General features: G+C 33.7%; 4 protein-coding genes and 1 pseudogene across 4 annotated transcripts; 3 read left to right on the forward strand and 2 right to left on the reverse strand.

Annotated features, from left to right (window-relative positions):
- The first annotated feature begins 49 nt into the window (after positions 1 to 49).
- On the forward strand, positions 50 to 2,902 carry LOC135842330 (prolyl endopeptidase-like). Its single transcript, XM_065359737.1, has 9 exons — positions 50 to 194; positions 660 to 851; positions 954 to 1,067; positions 1,225 to 1,374; positions 1,475 to 1,690; positions 1,869 to 2,019; positions 2,101 to 2,211; positions 2,417 to 2,485; positions 2,575 to 2,902. The coding sequence occupies exons 4-9, from the start codon at positions 1,307 to 1,309 to the stop codon at positions 2,650 to 2,652; spliced, it is 693 nt and encodes a 230-aa protein (XP_065215809.1). The 5' UTR covers positions 50 to 194; positions 660 to 851; positions 954 to 1,067; positions 1,225 to 1,306; the 3' UTR covers positions 2,653 to 2,902.
- A 2,224-nt stretch (positions 2,903 to 5,126) lies between these two features.
- On the forward strand, positions 5,127 to 7,876 carry LOC135835354 (prolyl endopeptidase-like). The gene is made up of 6 exons (XM_065349573.1): positions 5,127 to 5,396; positions 6,634 to 6,705; positions 6,784 to 7,007; positions 7,292 to 7,485; positions 7,561 to 7,643; positions 7,739 to 7,876. Exons 1-6 carry the CDS (start codon positions 5,223 to 5,225, stop codon positions 7,874 to 7,876), a joined length of 885 nt encoding a protein of 294 aa, XP_065205645.1. The 5' UTR covers positions 5,127 to 5,222.
- A 21-nt stretch (positions 7,877 to 7,897) lies between these two features.
- LOC135835362 (prolyl endopeptidase-like) lies at positions 7,898 to 10,647 on the reverse strand. Its single transcript, XM_065349585.1, has 6 exons — positions 10,378 to 10,647; positions 9,069 to 9,140; positions 8,767 to 8,990; positions 8,289 to 8,482; positions 8,131 to 8,213; positions 7,898 to 8,035 (listed from the first exon to the last, which is right to left on the reverse strand). Exons 1-6 carry the CDS (start codon positions 10,549 to 10,551, stop codon positions 7,898 to 7,900), a joined length of 885 nt encoding a protein of 294 aa, XP_065205657.1. The 5' UTR covers positions 10,552 to 10,647.
- Positions 10,648 to 12,877: 2,230 nt separating this feature from the next.
- LOC135832919 (prolyl endopeptidase-like) lies at positions 12,878 to 18,568 on the reverse strand (annotated as a pseudogene).
- A 2,511-nt stretch (positions 18,569 to 21,079) lies between these two features.
- Positions 21,080 to 24,115, forward strand: LOC135832918 (prolyl endopeptidase-like). Its single transcript, XM_065346457.1, has 10 exons — positions 21,080 to 21,181; positions 21,285 to 21,488; positions 21,901 to 22,092; positions 22,205 to 22,318; positions 22,489 to 22,637; positions 22,726 to 22,941; positions 23,171 to 23,321; positions 23,404 to 23,514; positions 23,682 to 23,756; positions 23,845 to 24,115. The coding sequence occupies exons 1-10, from the start codon at positions 21,164 to 21,166 to the stop codon at positions 23,920 to 23,922; spliced, it is 1,308 nt and encodes a 435-aa protein (XP_065202529.1). The 5' UTR covers positions 21,080 to 21,163; the 3' UTR covers positions 23,923 to 24,115.
- Positions 24,116 to 24,361: the final 246 nt, after the last annotated feature.

Below are 24,361 nucleotides of genomic sequence, written 5' to 3' on the forward strand. Positions count from 1 at the left end.
CAACAACGAACACCAATTCATTTTCCCTGACCAATAATACAGCCGAAAATTTTAAATTAATTTCAATCGATATCACAAACCTGGATCCCAAATCATGGAAAGATCTTGTACCTGCAAATGATAAAGATACATTAAATTGGGCTATGGCAGCACATGACAAATATATGGTCTTATGCTACACAAGGGACGTTAAGGTAGGTTCCTTTCTAACCCTACATACCTATAAGGGCAATTTTCGAAGGCCAATGTGTATACCAATCTTCATATAAGTGTGCATGTTGATCAATCTGTGAACACTTTAGGTGAGATTTCATTGATTGTAAAATTGGAAGCAATTTTTATTCTACTATTTTGAAAACGTCTTTTTGATCAGTGGGTCCCCAAAATCTATGGCCATTGGTGAGGGGAATACATATGAAATCATTTTAATGTCAAACTTAATCCAAACAAACTGTTCCCAGATTCCAAGGAGTTGAGGAAAAACACATCCTAAATTTTTTATTTCAGTAGGAAAGTACAAAATTATTGGAAGGGTATTTTTGCATCAGAAAAAGTCAACATCATTGCCTGGGTATAACTTACCTGATTTTTCGAAGAATATAATATATTGTTCAGAAAAAAAAAGTCAATAGTCTAATTTTCAAGTTTTTCCTCCACAGCATGTTCTTCAATTACATGATATAACATCTGGCCAAATGATCCACGAATTCAAATTGGACATTGGGGTGGTTGAAAAAGATGGCTGCTACTGCAGTCGAAAATCTTCACATCTGGTTTTTCACTTCAAATCACCACTCACTCCTGGTATGAATTATCATTGCGATTTATGTAAACCATCATTTGATCTCGAAGTACGTATTTGATCTATTCATGTTACCGTTCATTACTCATCCATCATTCATCTTTGAAAAAAGAACATGTGTCATTGTGTCATGTGATTCAATTTTTTTCAGATTTTAAATGAAACCAAGGTAAAGAATTTCGATCGTGAGAAATTTACAGCGGAGCAAGTGTTCTACTCGAGTAAAGACGGGACTAAAATACCCATGTTAATCGTCCACAAAAAGGTAGGTACCTATATTATCTTCAAACCAAAACCATCAGTCTCTTAAACAAACCAATAAATTGCTTTAAAAATAACGCCTCGACCTCCCCTGAGACTGAGCACTAGCAAAGAACCTACAGAAGGTAAAGGCATTTTCTTTGAAATTTCAACACTTTCAGGACCTCAAAAAAGATGGAAACAATTTCACGTACATGTTCGCGAGGGGTGATTTAGGTCTCAGTTACGTTTCCTTATTTTGACATGACTTCTGCAATAATGATCAGTAATTTCGACTGCGTGATTGTCACAGCAAATATTCGAGGTGGAGGGTAAGTCTTGAGAGATTTATTCTTCTTTATACCCACATTGCTTCCAACATTACAAACAAGAACGGAAAGCCACGTTTACATTGAAAATTCCGTTCTTTAGTGAATATGATAAAAAATGGCGCGAAGGCGGAATGATGGAGAAAAAACAGAATTCTTTCGACGATTATATAGCCGCTGCTGAATATCTGATCGCGGAAAAGTACACCAATAGCAAACTACTCGCTATTCAGAGTGGAGGTCCAAACGCGGGTCTTTTAGTAGGTGCTTGTCTTACTCAAAGACCTGATTTATTTGGAGCAGTATACATCACTGAAGGGTTGGTACCTATCCATAAATAAAAAGAATATTATTGTACAACAAAATTGCAGCTTCCAAGACTTGAATGTCTGCATTACCTCAACTCACGCTATTTTAAGAAGAAAGCTAATCAAAACTTAAGGGAAGGGGGCAAACTTTCAGTCGAATTGAGCTAATATCTGCCTACTTGATTACAGGACATTGGATATGCTGCGATTTGACAAATTTACTCAACAAAAGGTATTAGTAAGCGAGTATGGTTCGCCTACTGATCCAAAATTTTTCCCTCTTTTGCACAGCTATTCGCCTTTACATAATATTAAAATTCCAGAAGGTTGTGACAAGCAAGTACGTGTTTGTATTAATCTTCATTGTTGTTCTAATGAACTTCTTGTACTGAGTTAATTTTCATGTTGTCTTGCGTTAAAGTATCCTGCAGTCATGTTGTACGCCACGGGCCTTAGTGATCCAGACGCACCTCTCCACTTATTGAAATTCATCGCCACATTACAATACGAGGCTAAAAAACACCCCAATCAGGTACATAAAAAATTTGATTATGTACCTAATTTCTTCAAAATTTTTCACTTTATTGAATCATGGAGTTTACCTATGTGAATTGAATGATAAACATTTTTTAAACTACCGTACCTACCTAATTTTGTTTTACGCATAATTATGAACTTACTTTTACATACATTGCGCATGCATAATGTTTTGTTACAATGTGATTTCAAATTTTTAGAAAAATCCTTTCATTCTCAGCATGAAAGCAGATACAGATGATAAATCTGATAAACCAGACGATAATACGGTAATAACTTCATTTTATAAAATCAATATTCAATTATGTTTTCATTGGATTAAAAATGTTAATATTTAATATGTATGTATTTCACACAGTATGACGATAACATAGACGTGATATCCTTTTTCATAATCAACCTCGGAATCAAGTTCCATCCTCAAGTTTGTCAATAAAATTTCATGCGTATCTTCGAATAATTTTTACAAAAATTTGTTTAAAAGTGTGAATAAAATAAACAGAAGAACTAAGAGGTAAGATGGGTTGGTCGTTTATTAATGATTGGTCACTTAGTTTATACGTATTACACCTATTCGAATATGTAACATAGTTCTAAAATTTAGTAAATTGTAAGAATTGTCTTTTAATTTCATTATAAAATGTCCATTAGCATGCAAAGATTATTGTTCAGTTTTGCCAGATACTTTTAGTTTGAATGCTACCCTAAGTATTCAAACAACTACGGTATAGCAGCAAATCATCTCAGACCATTTTTTTAACCATGGTATCCAACAGTTTTTTTTTTTTGTTGAAAAAATCACTACTTTTTCACTACTTTTTGTGACTACTTTTTTTCAACCAAATTTTCAAAACGCTATACACTCTCCCCCCCCCCCCCACACACACACACACAAATTAACAAAGTCAAATTTTTCACAGGAAAATTTTCAAAAAAATTGAAATTGGAAGAAATTTTGTATTATACAAAGTATTTTTTAATTTCAATCAAAATTATTTCAAAAAAAAAAAAACAATACAAAATGAACACATTACATATGTTATATGTATTATAAGACAGGGTGTCTAGCAAAGTATTATAAGACAGGGTGTCTAGCAAAATTTCAAAATGAAAAAAAAAACACTTGAGACTTTATTTAAAAAAAGGGAACGGTGGGGGGCCCAAGTAAAATTTTACATTGGAATTTTTCGCTTTTCCAATGTCTTCAAACATCTTATGATTTTTTCAAGCAAGCGGGTGTCGAAAATATAATTTTATAATTTCAATTTTAAATTTTATTTTCACCTTTGAGGTTCTTCCTAATGTAATGAAATTGGTCGAATAAAAACTTTTTTCAACATAACAAATTGAAAAATATAGCCCTACATATAAAAATTTGATGGAAAATTTGAACAACGTTTGGGGAAAAAAATATACCAATTTTTTGAAATGAAACGGCGCGACGAGTTTTAAAGTATATATAATAATAATAAATAAGAGATGAAATAACAATTCTGTCATTTGAACGGTACAATTTTGCCTAATATTCATATAACGTATGAAAATTTTGATTTCTCCTTCAAGTGTGGAATTTTTTAATTCCGCAAAAGAAAAACAAACTGGCCCTGGTGAAGCGAAGGCAAAAACTCTCGAAAATCAGTGTTTCGATTGTGTGATAACTGATAAATTAATAAAAAGTTTATTATTTTGCTTCGAAATTTTAAAATTCAAAATTGAAAAAAAGCAAACGAGCCCAAGCAAAACGAGGTCAAACGCTTTCAAAAATTCATGTTTATTTTTCTGATTCAAACTTTGAACATTTCTTAAATTTGAACAATAAATTTCTCATTCAGAAAAAGAGCAAACGGCTCAAGCGAAGCGAGGGCGAAAACTCAAAAATGCGTAATTCAAGCTCTAAAAAAGTTGACAAATGAGCTATTTTCTACGGAATGAAGATCGAGAAGAGGAATGCATTTGAATTTTTTCATTTGTTGACTACCTTTTTTAACAAAATTCACTACTTTCACTACCTGTTAGATATCCTGGCCACCTAGTGAAGACTGTTTGCCCCAGTAGGTACATTTTTATACCTCTCTAAAAAAAAAAAAAAAATGAAAAAATTGGGTAATTTTATCTGAAAAATGTTACTTATATTTGGGAGGTTTGTAGTCATTATTTCTGGCCCATTTTGAAAATATCAGAATCCTTGGATCTTTAATTTTTTGATGGTCAGCTGAAATTTTTTGAGGTGCTAGTCTATGGAAAGAGACAAAAAAGTAATTGGGAGGCCTTGATTAATTCTAAGAGAAATTATTTTTGAAGATTGACGAGATGTAATACATAGCTAGATTAGTATGTTCATGAGAAAATATGAAATTGAAATTTCAGGTATAAAATACAGAGCACCTATGTTTTTTTTTCACCTTCGTAGCATTACACATTTTCTTTTTTTTTCACCACCTGCCTATTTATCAAATGTACTACAAACCAAATTCAAGCCAAATTGATTAACCAGCAAATGATTCTGCGAAAATTCAATTTCATGATGCTGTGGATTTATGGTACCTACACCTAGACCTACCGAATGCGTAGGACGATGTTAGCATACAAACTATTTTTCATTTTGATCATTACATAGTACCTAATGCTTGTTTTTCCCCTTATTAAATGTTTTTTCACTTTTTTTTTTATCAAACTGCAGATTTCTGCATCGAAGATGTAAACTGTAAATCACACATGTTTCGCATTCAACTTCCATTTTTTGAACGGATTCTGTTTGCACAGAATTCGTCATAGCTTTTTTTCAATTCAAGTAATTACTTTCCACTATCATAAATTACTAGTTGTTTTTCATATTACATATGTACTTTCATTTCATACCAGGTTTTTTTTCGGTACAAATAGAACCAGCATTTACATTATTTTTTCAGTTTAATTTTCGCGTTTCAATTACGAGCCACCCTACAGGTGGTATCAAGTTCGCTTATTTGCAAAATTTTTGCTCATACTCACGTACCTACGCTTACAATGAGACGAAAAATATTCGCTGTACTGCAGATTTTGGTGATTTTGATAACCAAGAGTACATGCTGCAATGAGCCTACACCTGCATCTGCCCCTGCCCCTGCACTAGCTCCTACGAACGACCTAGCACCAGCAAATAGACCAAATTCTGCGAATGGCCCCGCACCAACTGCTATTGTAAGTACTATCATAATATTGTGTACTACAATTTAAGGAATTGTTTCTACATACATATTGGAATACTAGAAGGCGTAGCCCCCTGGCCGCTTCGCGGCCCAACCCCATACTCATCCCTCGGGCTTCGCCCTCGGGACTCGCTTTTGGGGGCTGCGCCCCCAAACCCCCCTTCACTCACTCTCAGAAGAAGTTTGCCCCCAAGTACCTTTCCTTAAGAACTTGGGGTTTGAAACGCCATTGTGGAATCATTTCATTCATTTTTACACCACTTTCAACGACTTTCAGCACTCTGAACAATTTTTTTCAACCTCCAATACTTTTAATGAATTTTCAAGCATCAATTTTTAAAAATTTTAGGTACTTAAAATGGACAGTCAGACAGACGATTTGAATTACCTTATAAAAAAATGATGGATGATAGACGCAAAAACAAAGCACCGAAGACAGACAGATTAACATTAACAATAATATCTGTTGACAAATTTCACGCTTCATCGATTCGATTTCGATTTGCAAAAATCATCCTCGCATTGTAAAAATTCCGTTGTTGGAGGAGTGGGAGATTTTTATGCGCGCGCATGTCGCGTAATCCTGTCTGGAATAGCGATGCGTTGTCCGGTACATTTACGTTGTTGGTGGTTGTGTGTACCTATGCTTGTGTGGGTGTATAAGTACACGTATCGTCTCAACGGTTTTTTGTTTTAAGATGCCATAAAAAACGATCAAAATCGCACGATCTAAGTAACTTTTTGCTAATCTGTTTTCACCATTTTACAGAGCATGAAATTTCGAACATTTCCCTCGTTGACAGTACCCATCTAGCGTTTTTAGTTTTTGAGATAATTTAATTCAAAATTGTGTGACTGAAATTCGAAATTTGAATTCAAAATAGCTCAAAAACTAAAAACCCCAGAGGGGTAATGTAATCGAGGGAAATGTTCAGTATTTAATCCTCTTCAAAATGAGATATTAACCGCCTTTCTAGCTTTTTTCGTTCTTGATAAATTTGAGAATAATTGAAAAAACGGCAAAAACAGCCCATTTCAACTCAAAATTTGGGCCCTTTAATTCCAAAAATTTTGCCCTCGCGTATTTTTCCTATATTCTGGAGAAGTTAAGCTGTTGATTAAAAAAAAAATTAGCTCTCTAGGTGCCATAGATCGGGCTGGGAATTTTTCGGGTATTTTTTGGGTATTTATTTTTCTTGCAGCATTTATAGTATAGATAACTTCCACAGATTCCTGCCGACAAATATCCTACTCCAAGAAGGGATGAGTCAGTCGAGGATACATACCCCGGATGTACCAAAGTACGTGACATTAACGCGTTAAATGCAATTTTTTATTTGTTCTGTAAATTAAACAATGAATATTCACTGAATGCTTAGATCAAGGACCCATACAGATGGATGGAAAATCTTAATTCTACTGAAACCAAAGAATTCATAAAACAAGAGAATGATCTAAGCAAGGATTACTTGGGGAAAAGCCCGTTTCGAACCGAATTACTAGCTCGCTATAAAGAATTGAGAGATTATCCGTCAGTCTGGGGTCCCTTTCAAGTAGGCAAATATTTCTTCACTTTTCGAAATACTGGCTCGCAAACACAGTAGTAAGTGACTTTTCTCACAACATTTATAACTATTATTTCCTACATTGAGTGACATTAAGTCAGATTGATAGGACATTGTATCTCAACCCACTCGTCCTCAAATCTTAAGGGCTCTTCATTTTGAAACTTTAAAAAGACTGAAAATGAAGTTCCTGAAATTTCGATGGTTTCAGGACATCCTCGAGAAAAATTCAATCAAAATATTTCTGTAGTACCTATCTAGGTACACCAAAACACAAATGTCCACCTACCTACTATCTACATCCGATAAACTTGCATTTCAGCGTGATTTACAAATCAAATTCAGTCAATGACGTGGGAACAGTATTTTTTGACCTGAATACACTCAGCAATGATGATTCTCTCATTATGGATTATTATGCTTTCACCAATGATGGAGAAATTTTTGCGTACTTGGTGACCAATAGTGAATCAGATGGAACTGCGAGCGAAGTGTCCTTCAAAAACACGGGAAATGGTTGTAATAACAACATTATAAATTTATACTATTTTTCTCCATGTAACTAACCTCGTAAACACTTCTTTTGTATAGGCGAGGTTTTAAATGAGAAGTTGGTAAATGTCACATCTTCAAGCATATCATGGTCACTGGACAAAAAGGGAATATTTTATATTGTAAGCCTTACATTTCTCGTTGAATAATTTTAAATGAAGTAGGTACCTACCTATCAAAAAGAGGCAAAGACTTGATGTATCTGTTGAAATTCAAGGTCACAGCTGGTAAAGGAAAGGATCCTGAGGACCCTTCGGATGATCCACAAAAACTATACTATCACTTCATGGGAACTACCCAGTGCAAAGACATTGTTGTAGCAGAATTTCCAGATCATCCCGAGTACTCTATGTAAGTTTCTTTTTGTAAAAGAAACTTACATAGAGTACTCGGGATGATCTGGAAATTCTGCTACAACAATGTCTTTGCACTGGGTAGTTCCCATGAAGTGATAGTATAGTTTTTGTGGATCATCCGAAGGGTCCTCAGGATCCTTTCCTTTACCAGCTGTGACCTTGAATTTCAACAGATACATCAAGTCTTTGCCTCTTTTTGATAGGTAGGTACCTACTTCATTTAAAATTATTCAACGAGAAATGTAAGGCTTACAATATAAAATATTCCCTTTTTGTCCAGTGACCATGATATGCTTGAAGATGTGACATTTACCAACTTCTCATTTAAAACCTCGCCTATACAAAAGAAGTGTTTACGAGGTTAGTTACATGGAGAAAAATAGTATAAATTTATAATGTTGTTATTACAACCATTTCCCGTGTTTTTGAAGGACACTTCGCTCGCAGTTCCATCTGATTCACTATTGGTCACCAAGTACGCAAAAATTTCTCCATCATTGGTGAAAGCATAATAATCCATAATGAGAGAATCATCATTGCTGAGTGTATTCAGGTCAAAAAATACTGTTCCCACGTCATTGACTGAATTTGATTTGTAAATCACGCTGAAATGCAAGTTTATCGGATGTAGATAGTAGGTAGGTGGACATTTGTGTTTTGGTGTACCTAGATAGGTACTACAGAAATATTTTGATTGAATTTTTCTCGAGGATGTCCTGAAACCATCGAAATTTCAGGAACTTCATTTTCAGTCTTTTTAAAGTTTCAAAATGAAGAGCCCTTAAGATTTGAGGACGAGTGGGTTGAGATACAATGTCCTATCAATCTGACTTAATGTCACTCAATGTAGGAAATAATAGTTATAAATGTTGTGAGAAAAGTCACTTACTACTGTGTTTGCGAGCCAGTATTTCGAAAAGTGAAGAAATATTTGCCTACTTGAAAGGGACCCCAGACTGACGGATAATCTCTCAATTCTTTATAGCGAGCTAGTAATTCGGTTCGAAACGGGCTTTTCCCCAAGTAATCCTTGCTTAGATCATTCTCTTGTTTTATGAATTCTTTGGTTTCAGTAGAATTAAGATTTTCCATCCATCTGTATGGGTCCTTGATCTAAGCATTCAGTGAATATTCATTGTTTAATTTACAGAACAAATAAAAAATTGCATTTAACGCGTTAATGTCACGTACTTTGGTACATCCGGGGTATGTATCCTCGACTGACTCATCCCTTCTTGGAGTAGGATATTTGTCGGCAGGAATCTGTGGAAGTTATCTATACTATAAATGCTGCAAGAAAAATAAATACCCAAAAAATACCCGAAAAATTCCCAGCCCGATCTATGGCACCTAGAGAGCTAATTTTTTTTTTAATCAACAGCTTAACTTCTCCAGAATATAGGAAAAATACGCGAGGGCAAAATTTTTGGAATTAAAGGGCCCAAATTTTGAGTTGAAATGGGCTGTTTTTGCCGTTTTTTCAATTATTCTCAAATTTATCAAGAACGAAAAAAGCTAGAAAGGCGGTTAATATCTCATTTTGAAGAGGATTAAATACTGAACATTTCCCTCGATTACATTACCCCTCTGGGGTTTTTAGTTTTTGAGCTATTTTGAATTCAAATTTCGAATTTCAGTCACACAATTTTGAATTAAATTATCTCAAAAACTAAAAACGCTAGATGGGTACTGTCAACGAGGGAAATGTTCGAAATTTCATGCTCTGTAAAATGGTGAAAACAGATTAGCAAAAAGTTACTTAGATCGTGCGATTTTGATCGTTTTTTATGGCATCTTAAAACAAAAAACCGTTGAGACGATACGTGTACTTATACACCCACACAAGCATAGGTACACACAACCACCAACAACGTAAATGTACCGGACAACGCATCGCTATTCCAGACAGGATTACGCGACATGCGCGCGCATAAAAATCTCCCACTCCTCCAACAACGGAATTTTTACAATGCGAGGATGATTTTTGCAAATCGAAATCGAATCGATGAAGCGTGAAATTTGTCAACAGATATTATTGTTAATGTTAATCTGTCTGTCTTCGGTGCTTTGTTTTTGCGTCTATCATCCATCATTTTTTTATAAGGTAATTCAAATCGTCTGTCTGACTGTCCATTTTAAGTACCTAAAATTTTTAAAAATTGATGCTTGAAAATTCATTAAAAGTATTGGAGGTTGAAAAAAATTGTTCAGAGTGCTGAAAGTCGTTGAAAGTGGTGTAAAAATGAATGAAATGATTCCACAATGGCGTTTCAAACCCCAAGTTCTTAAGGAAAGGTACTTGGGGGCAAACTTCTTCTGAGAGTGAGTGAAGGGGGGTTTGGGGGCGCAGCCCCCAAAAGCGAGTCCCGAGGGCGAAGCCCGAGGGATGAGTATGGGGTTGGGCCGCGAAGCGGCCAGGGGGCTACGCCTTCTAGTATTCCAATATGTATGTAGAAACAATTCCTTAAATTGTAGTACACAATATTATGATAGTACTTACAATAGCAGTTGGTGCGGGGCCATTCGCAGAATTTGGTCTATTTGCTGGTGCTAGGTCGTTCGTAGGAGCTAGTGCAGGGGCAGGGGCAGATGCAGGTGTAGGCTCATTGCAGCATGTACTCTTGGTTATCAAAATCACCAAAATCTGCAGTACAGCGAATATTTTTCGTCTCATTGTAAGCGTAGGTACGTGAGTATGAGCAAAAATTTTGCAAATAAGCGAACTTGATACCACCTGTAGGGTGGCTCGTAATTGAAACGCGAAAATTAAACTGAAAAAATAATGTAAATGCTGGTTCTATTTGTACCGAAAAAAAACCTGGTATGAAATGAAAGTACATATGTAATATGAAAAACAACTAGTAATTTATGATAGTGGAAAGTAATTACTTGAATTGAAAAAAAGCTATGACGAATTCTGTGCAAACAGAATCCGTTCAAAAAATGGAAGTTGAATGCGAAACATGTGTGATTTACAGTTTACATCTTCGATGCAGAAATCTGCAGTTTGATAAAAAAAAAAGTGAAAAAACATTTAATAAGGGGAAAAACAAGCATTAGGTACTATGTAATGATCAAAATGAAAAATAGTTTGTATGCTAACATCGTCCTACGCATTCGGTAGGTCTAGGTGTAGGTACCATAAATCCACAGCATCATGAAATTGAATTTTCGCAGAATCATTTGCTGGTTAATCAATTTGGCTTGAATTTGGTTTGTAGTACATTTGATAAATAGGCAGGTGGTGAAAAAAAAAGAAAATGTGTAATGCTACGAAGGTGAAAAAAAAACATAGGTGCTCTGTATTTTATACCTGAAATTTCAATTTCATATTTTCTCATGAACATACTAATCTAGCTATGTATTACATCTCGTCAATCTTCAAAAATAATTTCTCTTAGAATTAATCAAGGCCTCCCAATTACTTTTTTGTCTCTTTCCATAGACTAGCACCTCAAAAAATTTCAGCTGACCATCAAAAAATTAAAGATCCAAGGATTCTGATATTTTCAAAATGGGCCAGAAATAATGACTACAAACCTCCCAAATATAAGTAACATTTTTCAGATAAAATTACCCAATTTTTTCATTTTTTTTTTTTTTTTAGAGAGGTATAAAAATGTACCTACTGGGGCAAACAGTCTTCACTAGGTGGCCAGGATATCTAACAGGTAGTGAAAGTAGTGAATTTTGTTAAAAAAGGTAGTCAACAAATGAAAAAATTCAAATGCATTCCTCTTCTCGATCTTCATTCCGTAGAAAATAGCTCATTTGTCAACTTTTTTAGAGCTTGAATTACGCATTTTTGAGTTTTCGCCCTCGCTTCGCTTGAGCCGTTTGCTCTTTTTCTGAATGAGAAATTTATTGTTCAAATTTAAGAAATGTTCAAAGTTTGAATCAGAAAAATAAACATGAATTTTTGAAAGCGTTTGACCTCGTTTTGCTTGGGCTCGTTTGCTTTTTTTCAATTTTGAATTTTAAAATTTCGAAGCAAAATAATAAACTTTTTATTAATTTATCAGTTATCACACAATCGAAACACTGATTTTCGAGAGTTTTTGCCTTCGCTTCACCAGGGCCAGTTTGTTTTTCTTTTGCGGAATTAAAAAATTCCACACTTGAAGGAGAAATCAAAATTTTCATACGTTATATGAATATTAGGCAAAATTGTACCGTTCAAATGACAGAATTGTTATTTCATCTCTTATTTATTATTATTATATATACTTTAAAACTCGTCGCGCCGTTTCATTTCAAAAAATTGGTATATTTTTTTCCCCAAACGTTGTTCAAATTTTCCATCAAATTTTTATATGTAGGGCTATATTTTTCAATTTGTTATGTTGAAAAAAGTTTTTATTCGACCAATTTCATTACATTAGGAAGAACCTCAAAGGTGAAAATAAAATTTAAAATTGAAATTATAAAATTATATTTTCGACACCCGCTTGCTTGAAAAAATCATAAGATGTTTGAAGACATTGGAAAAGCGAAAAATTCCAATGTAAAATTTTACTTGGGCCCCCCACCGTTCCCTTTTTTTAAATAAAGTCTCAAGTGTTTTTTTTTTCATTTTGAAATTTTGCTAGACACCCTGTCTTATAATACTTTGCTAGACACCCTGTCTTATAATACATATAACATATGTAATGTGTTCATTTTGTATTGTTTTTTTTTTTTTGAAATAATTTTGATTGAAATTAAAAAATACTTTGTATAATACAAAATTTCTTCCAATTTCAATTTTTTTGAAAATTTTCCTGTGAAAAATTTGACTTTGTTAATTTGTGTGTGTGTGTGTGGGGGGGGGGGGGGGGGGGAGAGTGTATAGCGTTTTGAAAATTTGGTTGAAAAAAAGTAGTCACAAAAAGTAGTGAAAAAGTAGTGATTTTTTCAACAAAAAAAAAAAACTGTTGGATACCATGGTTAAAAAAATGGTCTGAGATGATTTGCTGCTATACCGTAGTTGTTTGAATACTTAGGGTAGCATTCAAACTAAAAGTATCTGGCAAAACTGAACAATAATCTTTGCATGCTAATGGACATTTTATAATGAAATTAAAAGACAATTCTTACAATTTACTAAATTTTAGAACTATGTTACATATTCGAATAGGTGTAATACGTATAAACTAAGTGACCAATCATTAATAAACGACCAACCCATCTTACCTCTTAGTTCTTCTGTTTATTTTATTCACACTTTTAAACAAATTTTTGTAAAAATTATTCGAAGATACGCATGAAATTTTATTGACAAACTTGAGGATGGAACTTGATTCCGAGGTTGATTATGAAAAAGGATATCACGTCTATGTTATCGTCATACTGTGTGAAATACATACATATTAAATATTAACATTTTTAATCCAATGAAAACATAATTGAATATTGATTTTATAAAATGAAGTTATTACCGTATTATCGTCTGGTTTATCAGATTTATCATCTGTATCTGCTTTCATGCTGAGAATGAAAGGATTTTTCTAAAAATTTGAAATCACATTGTAACAAAACATTATGCATGCGCAATGTATGTAAAAGTAAGTTCATAATTATGCGTAAAACAAAATTAGGTAGGTACGGTAGTTTAAAAAATGTTTATCATTCAATTCACATAGGTAAACTCCATGATTCAATAAAGTGAAAAATTTTGAAGAAATTAGGTACATAATCAAATTTTTTATGTACCTGATTGGGGTGTTTTTTAGCCTCGTATTGTAATGTGGCGATGAATTTCAATAAGTGGAGAGGTGCGTCTGGATCACTAAGGCCCGTGGCGTACAACATGACTGCAGGATACTTTAACGCAAGACAACATGAAAATTAACTCAGTACAAGAAGTTCATTAGAACAACAATGAAGATTAATACAAACACGTACTTGCTTGTCACAACCTTCTGGAATTTTAATATTATGTAAAGGCGAATAGCTGTGCAAAAGAGGGAAAAATTTTGGATCAGTAGGCGAACCATACTCGCTTACTAATACCTTTTGTTGAGTAAATTTGTCAAATCGCAGCATATCCAATGTCCTGTAATCAAGTAGGCAGATATTAGCTCAATTCGACTGAAAGTTTGCCCCCTTCCCTTAAGTTTTGATTAGCTTTCTTCTTAAAATAGCGTGAGTTGAGGTAATGCAGACATTCAAGTCTTGGAAGCTGCAATTTTGTTGTACAATAATATTCTTTTTATTTATGGATAGGTACCAACCCTTCAGTGATGTATACTGCTCCAAATAAATCAGGTCTTTGAGTAAGACAAGCACCTACTAAAAGACCCGCGTTTGGACCTCCACTCTGAATAGCGAGTAGTTTGCTATTGGTGTACTTTTCCGCGATCAGATATTCAGCAGCGGCTATATAATCGTCGAAAGAATTCTGTTTTTTCTCCATCATTCCGCCTTCGCGCCATTTTTTATCATATTCACTAAAGAACGGAATTTTCAATGTAAACGTGGCTTTCCGTTCTTGTTTGTAATGTTGGAAGCAATGTGGGTATAAAGAAGAATAAATCTCTCAAGACTTACCCTCCACCTCGAATATTTGCTGTGACAATCACGCAGTCGAAATTACTGATCATTATTGCAGAAGTCATGTCAAAATAAGGAAACGTAACTGAGACCTAAATCACCCCTCGCGAACATGTACGTGAAATTGTTTCCATCTTTTTTGAGGTCCTGAAAGTGTTGAAATTTCAAAGAAAATGCCTTTACCTTCTGTAGGTTCTTTGCTAGTGCTCAGTCTCAGGGGAGGTCGAGGCGTTATTTTTAAAGCAATTTATTGGTTTGTTTAAGAGACTGATGGTTTTGGTTTGAAGATAATATAGGTACCTACCTTTTTGTGGACGATTAACATGGGTATTTTAGTCCCGTCTTTACTCGAGTAGAACACTTGCTCCGCTGTAAATTTCTCACGATCGAAATTCTTTACCTTGGTTTCATTTAAAATCTGAAAAAAATTGAATCACATGACACAATGACACATGTTCTTTTTTCAAAGATGAATGATGGATGAGTAATGAACGGTAACATGAATAGATCAAATACGTACTTCGAGATCAAATGATGGTTTACATAAATCGCAATGATAATTCATACCAGGAGTGAGTGGTGATTTGAAGTGAAAAACCAGATGTGAAGATTTTCGACTGCAGTAGCAGCCATCTTTTTCAACCACCCCAATGTCCAATTTGAATTCGTGGATCATTTGGCCAGATGTTATATCATGTAATTGAAGAACATGCTGTGGAGGAAAAACTTGAAAATTAGACTATTGACTTTTTTTTTCTGAACAATATATTATATTCTTCGAAAAATCAGGTAAGTTATACCCAGGCAATGATGTTGACTTTTTCTGATGCAAAAATACCCTTCCAATAATTTTGTACTTTCCTACTGAAATAAAAAATTTAGGATGTGTTTTTCCTCAACTCCTTGGAATCTGGGAACAGTTTGTTTGGATTAAGTTTGACATTAAAATGATTTCATATGTATTCCCCTCACCAATGGCCATAGATTTTGGGGACCCACTGATCAAAAAGACGTTTTCAAAATAGTAGAATAAAAATTGCTTCCAATTTTACAATCAATGAAATCTCACCTAAAGTGTTCACAGATTGATCAACATGCACACTTATATGAAGATTGGTATACACATTGGCCTTCGAAAATTGCCCTTATAGGTATGTAGGGTTAGAAAGGAACCTACCTTAACGTCCCTTGTGTAGCATAAGACCATATATTTGTCATGTGCTGCCATAGCCCAATTTAATGTATCTTTATCATTTGCAGGTACAAGATCTTTCCATGATTTGGGATCCAGGTTTGTGATATCGATTGAAATTAATTTAAAATTTTCGGCTGTATTATTGGTCAGGAAAATGAATTGGTGTTCGTTGTTGGCAATAAACTACAAAATTAAAACATTGAAATGAATACCTAAAACGCACTGGATATCTTTAGCTTGGAAACCTGTAAACCATACTCACGTAATAATATGCTTCCAATTTTGTGACAATTGGTTTGAGTTCTAGATTAGCCTTAATTCCTTGACTTATATCAACCATGTATACTAAATTAGGGTAACCACAGCCTTTTATTAGCGTTATGATCACATATTTTCCGCAGTTGCTTATGTCATATTTTCTGAAGAAAAAAGTGTATATGATTCCATTTCCTAATACGTAGATGTCTACGTAAATGTTGATTAATCTACTTGTACATTGAAAGAAACATACATATTGTACTCGGGATGATCTGGAAACTCTGCTACAACAATGTCTTTGCACTGTGGAGTTCCCATGAAGTGATAGTATATTTTTTTTGGATCATCCGAAGGGTCCTCGGGATCTTTTCCTTTACCAGCGGTGACCTTCAATTTCAACAGATAAATCAAAGTCATTGCCTCTTTTTGATACATACGTACTTGAAAACTTCAATTTTAAAATTATTTTACGGGATTGTGAAGCTTACAATATAAAATATTCCCTTTTTGTCTGGTGACCATGCCATGTCTGTAGATGTGACATTTACCAACTTTTCATTTAAAACCTCACCTACACAAAAGAAGTGTTTACGAGGTTAAGTATATAGGTAGAGCAAAATTGTTTAAATTTATGATACTGTTATTACAACCATTTGCTGTGTTCTTGAAGTACACTTCACTTGCAGTTCCATCTGATTTACTATTGGTCACCAAGTAAGCAAAAATTTCTCCATCATCGGTGAATGAATAGTAATCCATATTGAGAGAATCATCTTTGCTGAGGGTATTCGGGTCAAAAAATAATGTTCCCTCGTCTTTGACTGAATCTGATTTATAAATCACGCTGAAATGCAAGTTTATCTGATGTACGCAGATTTGTGTTATGGTGTAATAGATACTACAGAAATATTTTGATTGAATTTTTCTCGAGGATGTCTTGAAACCATCGAAGTTTTAGGAACTTAATTTTTGGCCTACTTAAAAAATTGAAAAATCATTCAAGGTTTAGGGAAGGCTCAAGGCTCAATAATGATTGTTGTCGAGTTGCGGAGGAGAGAGGAATTTGTACTGACCCTACAAATGATAATGTAAATGAATAAATCGTTCGTGAAAAGTCTTTTCCAAAATTTGGATTTTTAAATTTTTTCTACAAATTATTTGCCCTTAAAATAATATAGGTAAATAGAATTTAAAGATCAAACTATCAAAAAAAATTAAAATTTTATTTACTATAACTACCTACTCATTTAAAAAAATTATAAAAAATTTAAAATTTATTTGCTGGTAAAAATTCACTTTTGAATTAACTGACACGAATTTTTCGTTAATGATCTGAAATGGTTTATAGGGTGGCCAATAAGCGCTGCCTAAGTTCATTTTTGACCCTACCAAAGCAATTTGAAATCCATGGAAAAATTGAAAACTCGCAGAAGGCTAAATGACAATCTGAAATTGATAATTTTTCAGTCTACCAATTGTATAGACGCCACAGAGGTCATCTTAGTGAAGAGTTGCTTCTGAATTGTCATTTTACAGAAATGCACATGTTGGTCATAAATTCGTTTTTGAACGGATACGAGTAGATCGGGATTTCTGCGTTAATTGCTTGAAATGGTGGGTAGGGTTACTAGTAGTATAATGTATTATCCAAAGTAACAAGGTTTCAAGTTCTTTCTGCTATTTAAAAGCAGTTTGAAATTCTTGGAGAAAATTGAAAACTTGCTAGATTCGTTTTGTTTGAGCCTAGGCTTGTACATAATATTACTAGGTACCTATCTAAGTATTTTATGGAAACGTTGAAAATTAGTCATAATAAGAAGATAACTACATAGAAGCATTTTAAAAAATTTTCAATTCAAAAATAAACAGCCCTTAAATTGGGGAAGGAGGGGGTTCAGATATGTCCTATCAGCCTATCAAGTTATTGTCATGGTTAGTTCAAGAAAGGAAAAAAATAAGGTCACTCGAATATAAGCTAATACAGCTAAATGTTCTGAGAAGTAACTTTTACCTCTGTGTTTGCTTGCCATCACTTCGAAAAGTAAAGAAATGTTTGCCTTTTTGAAAGGGGCCCCAGACTTGTGAACTTTCTCCCATTTCCTTGTAGCGAGCCAGTAATTCGGCTCGAAACGGGCTTTTCCCCAAGTAGTCCTTGCTAAGATCATTCTCTTGTTTTATGAATTCCTTGGTTTCGGTAGAATTTAGATTTTCCATCCATCTGTACGGGTCCTTGATCTAAACATTCAGTGAATATTCATCGGTAAATTTACAGAACAAACCAAAAATTGCATTTAACGCGTTAATGTCACGTACTTTGGTACATCCAGGGTATGTATCCTCGACTGATTCATCCCGTCTTGGAGTAGGATATTTGTCGACAGGAATCTGTGGAAGTTATATTCAAATATGTAGAAACAATTCCTTAAATTGTTGTACTACGAGTATTAAGATAGTACTTACAAATGCAGTTGCTGCGGGGCAATTCGGAGGAGCCGGTGTTGGGGCAGGTGCAGGTGTAGGTCCATTGCAGTATATTCTATCGATTATCAAAATCACCAAAATCTGCAGTACAGCGAATACTTTTCGACTCATTGTACACATTATGTAGGTACTTGAGTATGAGCAAAAATTTTGCAAATAAGCCAAGTTGATACCACCTATAGGGTGGCTTGTAATTGAAACGTGAAAGTTCAACTGAAAAATAATGTAAATGCTGGTTCTATTTGTACCAAAAAAAACCTGGTGTGAAATGGAAGTAATGTGAAAAACAACTAGTAATTTATGATGGTGAAAAGTAATTACTTGAATTTTAAAAAAACGTTATAATAAATTCTGTGCTAACAAAATCCGTTCAAAAAATGGAAGTTGATTGCGAAATATGTGTGATTTACATCTTCAATGCAGATATCTGCAGTTCGATAAAAAACAGATGAAAAAACATTAAATAAGGGAAAAACAAGCATTAACTATGTAATCAGAATCGTAAATAGTTTTAACATCGACGTACGCGTTACTATTTAATTTTCGCTGAATAATTCGCTCGTTGATCAATTTGGCATGAATTTGCTTCGTACTCGTATTATGAGTATATTTGATAAATAGGCAGGTGGTGAAAAAAAAACCAGATGGAAAATGTGTAATATACCGAAAATGTAAAAAAAACATAGGTGCTTTGTATATACCTGAAATTTCATCTGTTCTCATCATCATACTCATATATGTGCGAGGTACATATTAAATTTTCGTCGATTCTCAAAAATAATTTCTTCTAGAATGATTCATGGTCTGCCAATTACTTTTCTGTCTCTTTACATAGGCTAGCATCCAAAAAAATTTCAGCTAACCATCGAAAAACAATAATTTAAGTTCCAAGAATTCTGAATTTTCCAAAATAAGGCAAAAATTGAGTCCTACTTTTCAACAATTTTATCTAAAAATCCTACCTTTTTTTTTTTAATAAGACATTTCCAATTTTTCCCTTTTTCTTTCGGAATTTTGAACAAATTATTAGTAGAAAAGGGCTATTTTGTCGACTTTTTTAGATTTTGAATTACACATTTTTGAGAGCTTTTGCTACCGCTTCGCTCAGGCTATTTGCTCTTCTTTTCCTGCATAGAAAACTTGTTGTTCAAGTTCAAATTCAAGAAATGTTCAAAGTTTGAATCAGAAAAATAAACACCTCTCCCCACGAAGAAACTTTTTGTTTTTACTGAATTTTTAAAAGCTTTTGGCCTCGCTTCACTCAGGCTTGTTTGCTTTTCTTTTTCAAGTTTGAATTAAAAAAATAAAATAATCGTCATTCAAATTTTAAAATTTTGAAACAAAAATAAAAATACTTCTTCATATCTCTATCACACAAGAAAACATCGTTTTCATACCCCTCAAAAAACTGATGTTTGGAAGCTTTGGAGTCCGTTTGCTTTTCTTTTTTCAGTTTTAAATTTTCCAAACAAAAATCATAATTTAAATTTTAAATTTTTGAAGCAAAATACATTATGAACTTTTTATAAGTGACTCATCGCACAAAAAAAAAACATTGTTTTTATACCTCTCGAAATACTGATTTTCAAGAGCTTTTCCCCTCGCTTCGCTCAGGCCCATTTGCTTTTCTCTTTTAATTTTAAATTTAATAAAAAAGTCATCTTTCGAATACCATTGTTTTTATGCCTCTCGGATTACTGATTTTCTAGAGTTTTTACCCTCGCTTCGCTCGGGCCCGTTTGCTTTTCTTTTTTAATTTTAAATTTTTCAAAAAGAAAATATCGTTCGAATTCTATCGTTTTTATGCCTCTTGGAATACTAATTTTCAAGAGCTTTTACCCTCGTTTTGCTCGGGCCCATTTGCTTTTCTTTTTTAATTTTTTTCATTTTCAAGTTTTCAATAAAAAATAACTAGGTAGGGTCTATTTGAATTTCAAAATTTTGAAGCAAGTAATAATATGAAATATTTACAATTGAAATTGAAGAATTCGAGTTTTTGATTTTAAGCGAACATGATGTGACATTTATCAATTTTCAAAATTGATTATGAGAAATAAAATGAAAAATTGAAGTGTAACGTTATATTTTTGGCTTCTAACTTGTTTAAATAAAATCATAAGGTTCGGTTTTTGTTTCGGTTTTGGTTTTGGTTTTGAAATTCAAAATTTCGCTTTCGGTTTTGGTTTTATTTACAAAAATTTCAGTTTCGGTTTCGGTTTCGGTTTTGGTTTTTTTAGTTTCACATTTTTAATTTTTATCTTGAAATTTCTTCAAAATTTCTCATCTCATAAAATGACTAATGAGTGGTTGATCTTATACTTAATTGAACCTTAGTAATAAAATATCAGAAATCATTTTACAATGATCAAAATTGTCGATTTTCCTCGATTCTGACTCTCGAAAGTTTAAAAAATCCCAAAAAATGGTTTTCGGTTTCGGTTTCACCCTCTTTGCTTTCATTATGTTCTTTAACGGTTTTAAAAAACCTATAAATTTTGGTTTTTGTTTTGGGTTACGGTTTGATAATGGCTAAAATAACAGTTCTTGTTCGGGTTTTCGGTTATGGTTACCACCCCTGCCTGAAATTTCATATTTTCTCATCATTCATCAACATACTAGGTAGGTATGTATTACATCTCGTTGATCTTCAAGAATAACGTCTCTTAGAATAATTAATCAAGGCCCCCCAATCACTTTTTTGTCTCTTTCCATAGACCAGCATTTCAAAACATTTCAGCCCACCATAAAAAATCAAAGGTCCAAGGATTTTGAATTTTTCAAAAAAGGCCAGAAATAAGAACTTAAACCAATTATTACAAAAATGGATGCAAAATACGAGGTATGGGTTATGTTATGAGATTTTAATGAGCTACCTATTTACTTAGCTGTTTATTAAACACGTATTAAGTACCTTCACTCAAGAAAACGCTGTTCTCTCACAGTTTGTCGCCAACAACGAACACCAATTCATTTTCCGGACCAATAACACAGCCGAGAATTTTAAATTAATTTCAATCGATATCACAAATCTACAGGATCCCAAATCATGGAAAGACCTTGTACCTGAAAATGATAAAGATATATTAAAATGGGCTTTGGCAGCACATGACAACTATATGGTCTTATGCTATACAAGGGATGTTAAGGTAGGCTCTTTTCTAATCCTATATATATTTATAAGTGCAATTTTCGAAGGCCATCGTGTGTACCTATCTTCAAATAAGTGTGCATGTTGATCAAAATCTGTGAACACTTTAGGTGAGATTTCATTGATCGTAGAATTGGAAGTAAATTTCATTATATTATTTTGAAAACATCATTTTGGCCAGTGGGACCCTAAAATCTATCTACCTAATGTGGCAATTGGTAAGGGGAATATGAAATCATTTAAACGTCAAACACTTAATCCTAACAGACTGACCTCAGATTCCAAAGAGTTGAGGAAAAACACATCCCATGGCAACACCCGCTTTGCCCATGACTTACCTGATTTTCCAAAGAATATAATTTTCAGAAAAAGAGGGCTGATGGTCTAATTTTCAAGTTTTTCCTCCCCAGAACGTTCTTCAATTATATGAAATAACATCTGGTCAAATGATACACGAATTCAAATTGGACATTGGGATGGTTGGAAAAGATAGCTGCTACTGCGATAGAAAATCTTCACATCTGGTTTTTCTCTTTAAATCGCCCCTCATCACTGGTATCAATTATCATTGCGATTTATCTAAACCATCATTTGATCTCGAGGTACGTATTTGATCTATTCATGTTACGGTTCGTCATCTGCCTATCATTCATCATCGGAAATAGAATATAAGGTATTGTATGTTATTGTGTCATGTGATTCAATTTTTTTCAGATTTTAAATGAAGCCAAGGTAAAAAATTTCGATCGTGAGAAATTTACTGTGGAACAAATATTTTACTCGAGTAAAGACGGAACTAAAATACCCATGTTTATCATTCATAAAAAGGTAGCTATCTGAAGTACATAGCTCTTCAAACCATAAAACCATCAGTCAGCTAATCCTACTAATAATTGCTTTTAAAAAAATAATGCTTCGACCTTCCCTGAGATAAAGCAATAAATAGCAAAGATCCCAAAGTACCTATACCAACATTATTGAAATTTCAACACTTTCAGGACCTCAAAAAAGATGGAAACAATTTCACGTACATGTTCGCAGTGGGTGATTTAGGTTGCAGTATATTCCCTTATTTTACCACTAGTACTACAGCAATCATCAGTAATTTCGACGGCGTATATGCCATGCCAAGTATTCGAGGTGGAGGGTAAGTTTTGAGAACCTACCCATTTTGCTATCAAATATCTCGAACAGGAACGGAAAGTCATGTTTTCATCGACACTTCTGTTCTTTAGGGCATATGGCGAGAAATGGCACAAAGCCGGAATGATGGAGAAAAAACAGAATTCTTTTGACGATTTTATAGCAGCTGCTGAATATCTGATCGAAGCAAAGTACACCAATAGCAAACTACTCGCTATTGAGGGTGGAGGTGCAAACGGAGGTCTTTTAGCAGGTGCTTGTCTTACTCAAAGACCTGATTTATTTGGAGCCGTTTACGTCGATGAAGGGTTGGTATCTACCTCATGAGTAAAAAGAAAATTATTCAACACAATCGCAGCTTCGTAAATGGAATGGGACGCTTGGTCATAGAGTGTCAAGTCGAATGTTTCAAAGACTTGAATATCTGCTTTATCTCGACTCGTCCTATTTAATAAAAAAAAATTGATCAGAACCTGCAAGAAGGGCACAAAATTTCAGTCGAATTGGGTTAATGCATATGTGCCTACTTGATTACAGGACATTGGATATGCTGCGATTTGACAAATTTACTCAACAAAAGGTATTAGTAGACGAGTATGGTTCGCCTACCGATCCAAATTTTTTCCCTCTTTTGCGCAGCTATTCTCCTTTACATAATATTAAAATTCCAGAAGGTTGTGACAAGCAAGTACGTTTATATTAATCATCTTCATTGTTGTTCTAATGAAGTTCTTGTACTGAGTTAATTTTCATGTTGTCTTGCGTTAAAGTATCCTGCTATCATGTTGTACGCCACGGGTCTTTGTGATCCAGACGCACCTCTCCACTTATTAAAATTCGTCGCCACATTACAATACGAGGCTAAAAAACACCCCAATCAGGTACAAAAGTTTGAGTTTTTCACTTTTTTGAATCATAAAGTTTACCTATAAGAATTTAATGATGAACATTTTTTAGATTAATTTTGTTTTACGCATAATTATTAACTTACTCATACTCACATTGCACTATACATATTTTTTGTTACAATGTCATTTCAAACTTGCAGAAAAATCCTTTCATTCTCAGTATGAAAACAGATACCGATGATACTAGTAAATCTAATAAACAAGACGATCATATGGTAATATCTACATTTTATTAAATCAATACCTATTCAATATTATGTTTTCATTGAATCAAAAATTTTAATATCTATTTATTTCACACAGTTTGACGATATCATAGACATGATGTCCTTCTTCATAATCAACCTAGGAATCAAGTTCCAGTCTTACGTTTGTCAGTAAAATTTCAAGTGCATCTTCAAATAATTTTTCAATTTTTTTTTTTCAAAATTGTAAATAAAATGAATAGAAGCTAAGAGGTAAGACGGGTTGGTTATTTATTAATGATTGGTCGCCTAGTTTAGGTAAGTAGGTATATTATTTATTCGAATAGGTATGTAACATAGTTCTAAAATTCAATAAATTGTAAGAATTCAGTTGACCTCTTATTTCATTAGAAAATGACCATTCGCGTGCAAAGATTATTTTTCAGTTTTACTAGATAGTTGGAACGCTACCATATTCATACAACCACAGTATAGCAGCAAATTTAGCATAAAATTATTGATTATTGTTTTGTAATAATGAACGTGTTTCAAAAACGCCTTCTCTCCCTCCTCAAAAAAATAATTCATCGCTAATCGCCTTAATATGAACAAGGCTAGATAATCATTTTTTGAGA

Source organism: Planococcus citri, chromosome 1 (genome assembly GCF_950023065.1).
Source record: "Planococcus citri chromosome 1, ihPlaCitr1.1, whole genome shotgun sequence".
Classification (NCBI taxonomy): domain Eukaryota; kingdom Metazoa; phylum Arthropoda; class Insecta; order Hemiptera; family Pseudococcidae; genus Planococcus; species Planococcus citri.

Coding starts and splice junctions, on each gene's coding strand:
- LOC135842330 (XM_065359737.1), top strand. CDS start 1,307: ATGACTTCTGCAATAATGATCAGTAATTTCGACTGCGTGATTGTCACA. Junction 1,375..1,474: donor GCAAATATTCGAGGTGGAGG/GTAAGTCTTGAG, acceptor TCCGTTCTTTAG/TGAATATGATAAAAAATGGC. Junction 1,691..1,868: donor GCAGTATACATCACTGAAGG/GTTGGTACCTAT, acceptor ACTTGATTACAG/GACATTGGATATGCTGCGAT.
- LOC135835362 (XM_065349585.1), bottom strand. CDS start 10,551: ATGAGACGAAAAATATTCGCTGTACTGCAGATTTTGGTGATTTTGATA. Junction 9,141..10,377: donor GCCCCGCACCAACTGCTATT/GTAAGTACTATC, acceptor TAACTTCCACAG/ATTCCTGCCGACAAATATCC. Junction 8,036..8,130: donor AAAAGGGAATATTTTATATT/GTAAGCCTTACA, acceptor TTGAAATTCAAG/GTCACAGCTGGTAAAGGAAA.
- LOC135835354 (XM_065349573.1), top strand. CDS start 5,223: ATGAGACGAAAAATATTCGCTGTACTGCAGATTTTGGTGATTTTGATA. Junction 5,397..6,633: donor GCCCCGCACCAACTGCTATT/GTAAGTACTATC, acceptor TAACTTCCACAG/ATTCCTGCCGACAAATATCC. Junction 7,644..7,738: donor AAAAGGGAATATTTTATATT/GTAAGCCTTACA, acceptor TTGAAATTCAAG/GTCACAGCTGGTAAAGGAAA.
- LOC135832918 (XM_065346457.1), top strand. Junction 21,489..21,900: donor GCTATACAAGGGATGTTAAG/GTAGGCTCTTTT, acceptor TTTCCTCCCCAG/AACGTTCTTCAATTATATGA. Junction 22,942..23,170: donor GCCGTTTACGTCGATGAAGG/GTTGGTATCTAC, acceptor ACTTGATTACAG/GACATTGGATATGCTGCGAT.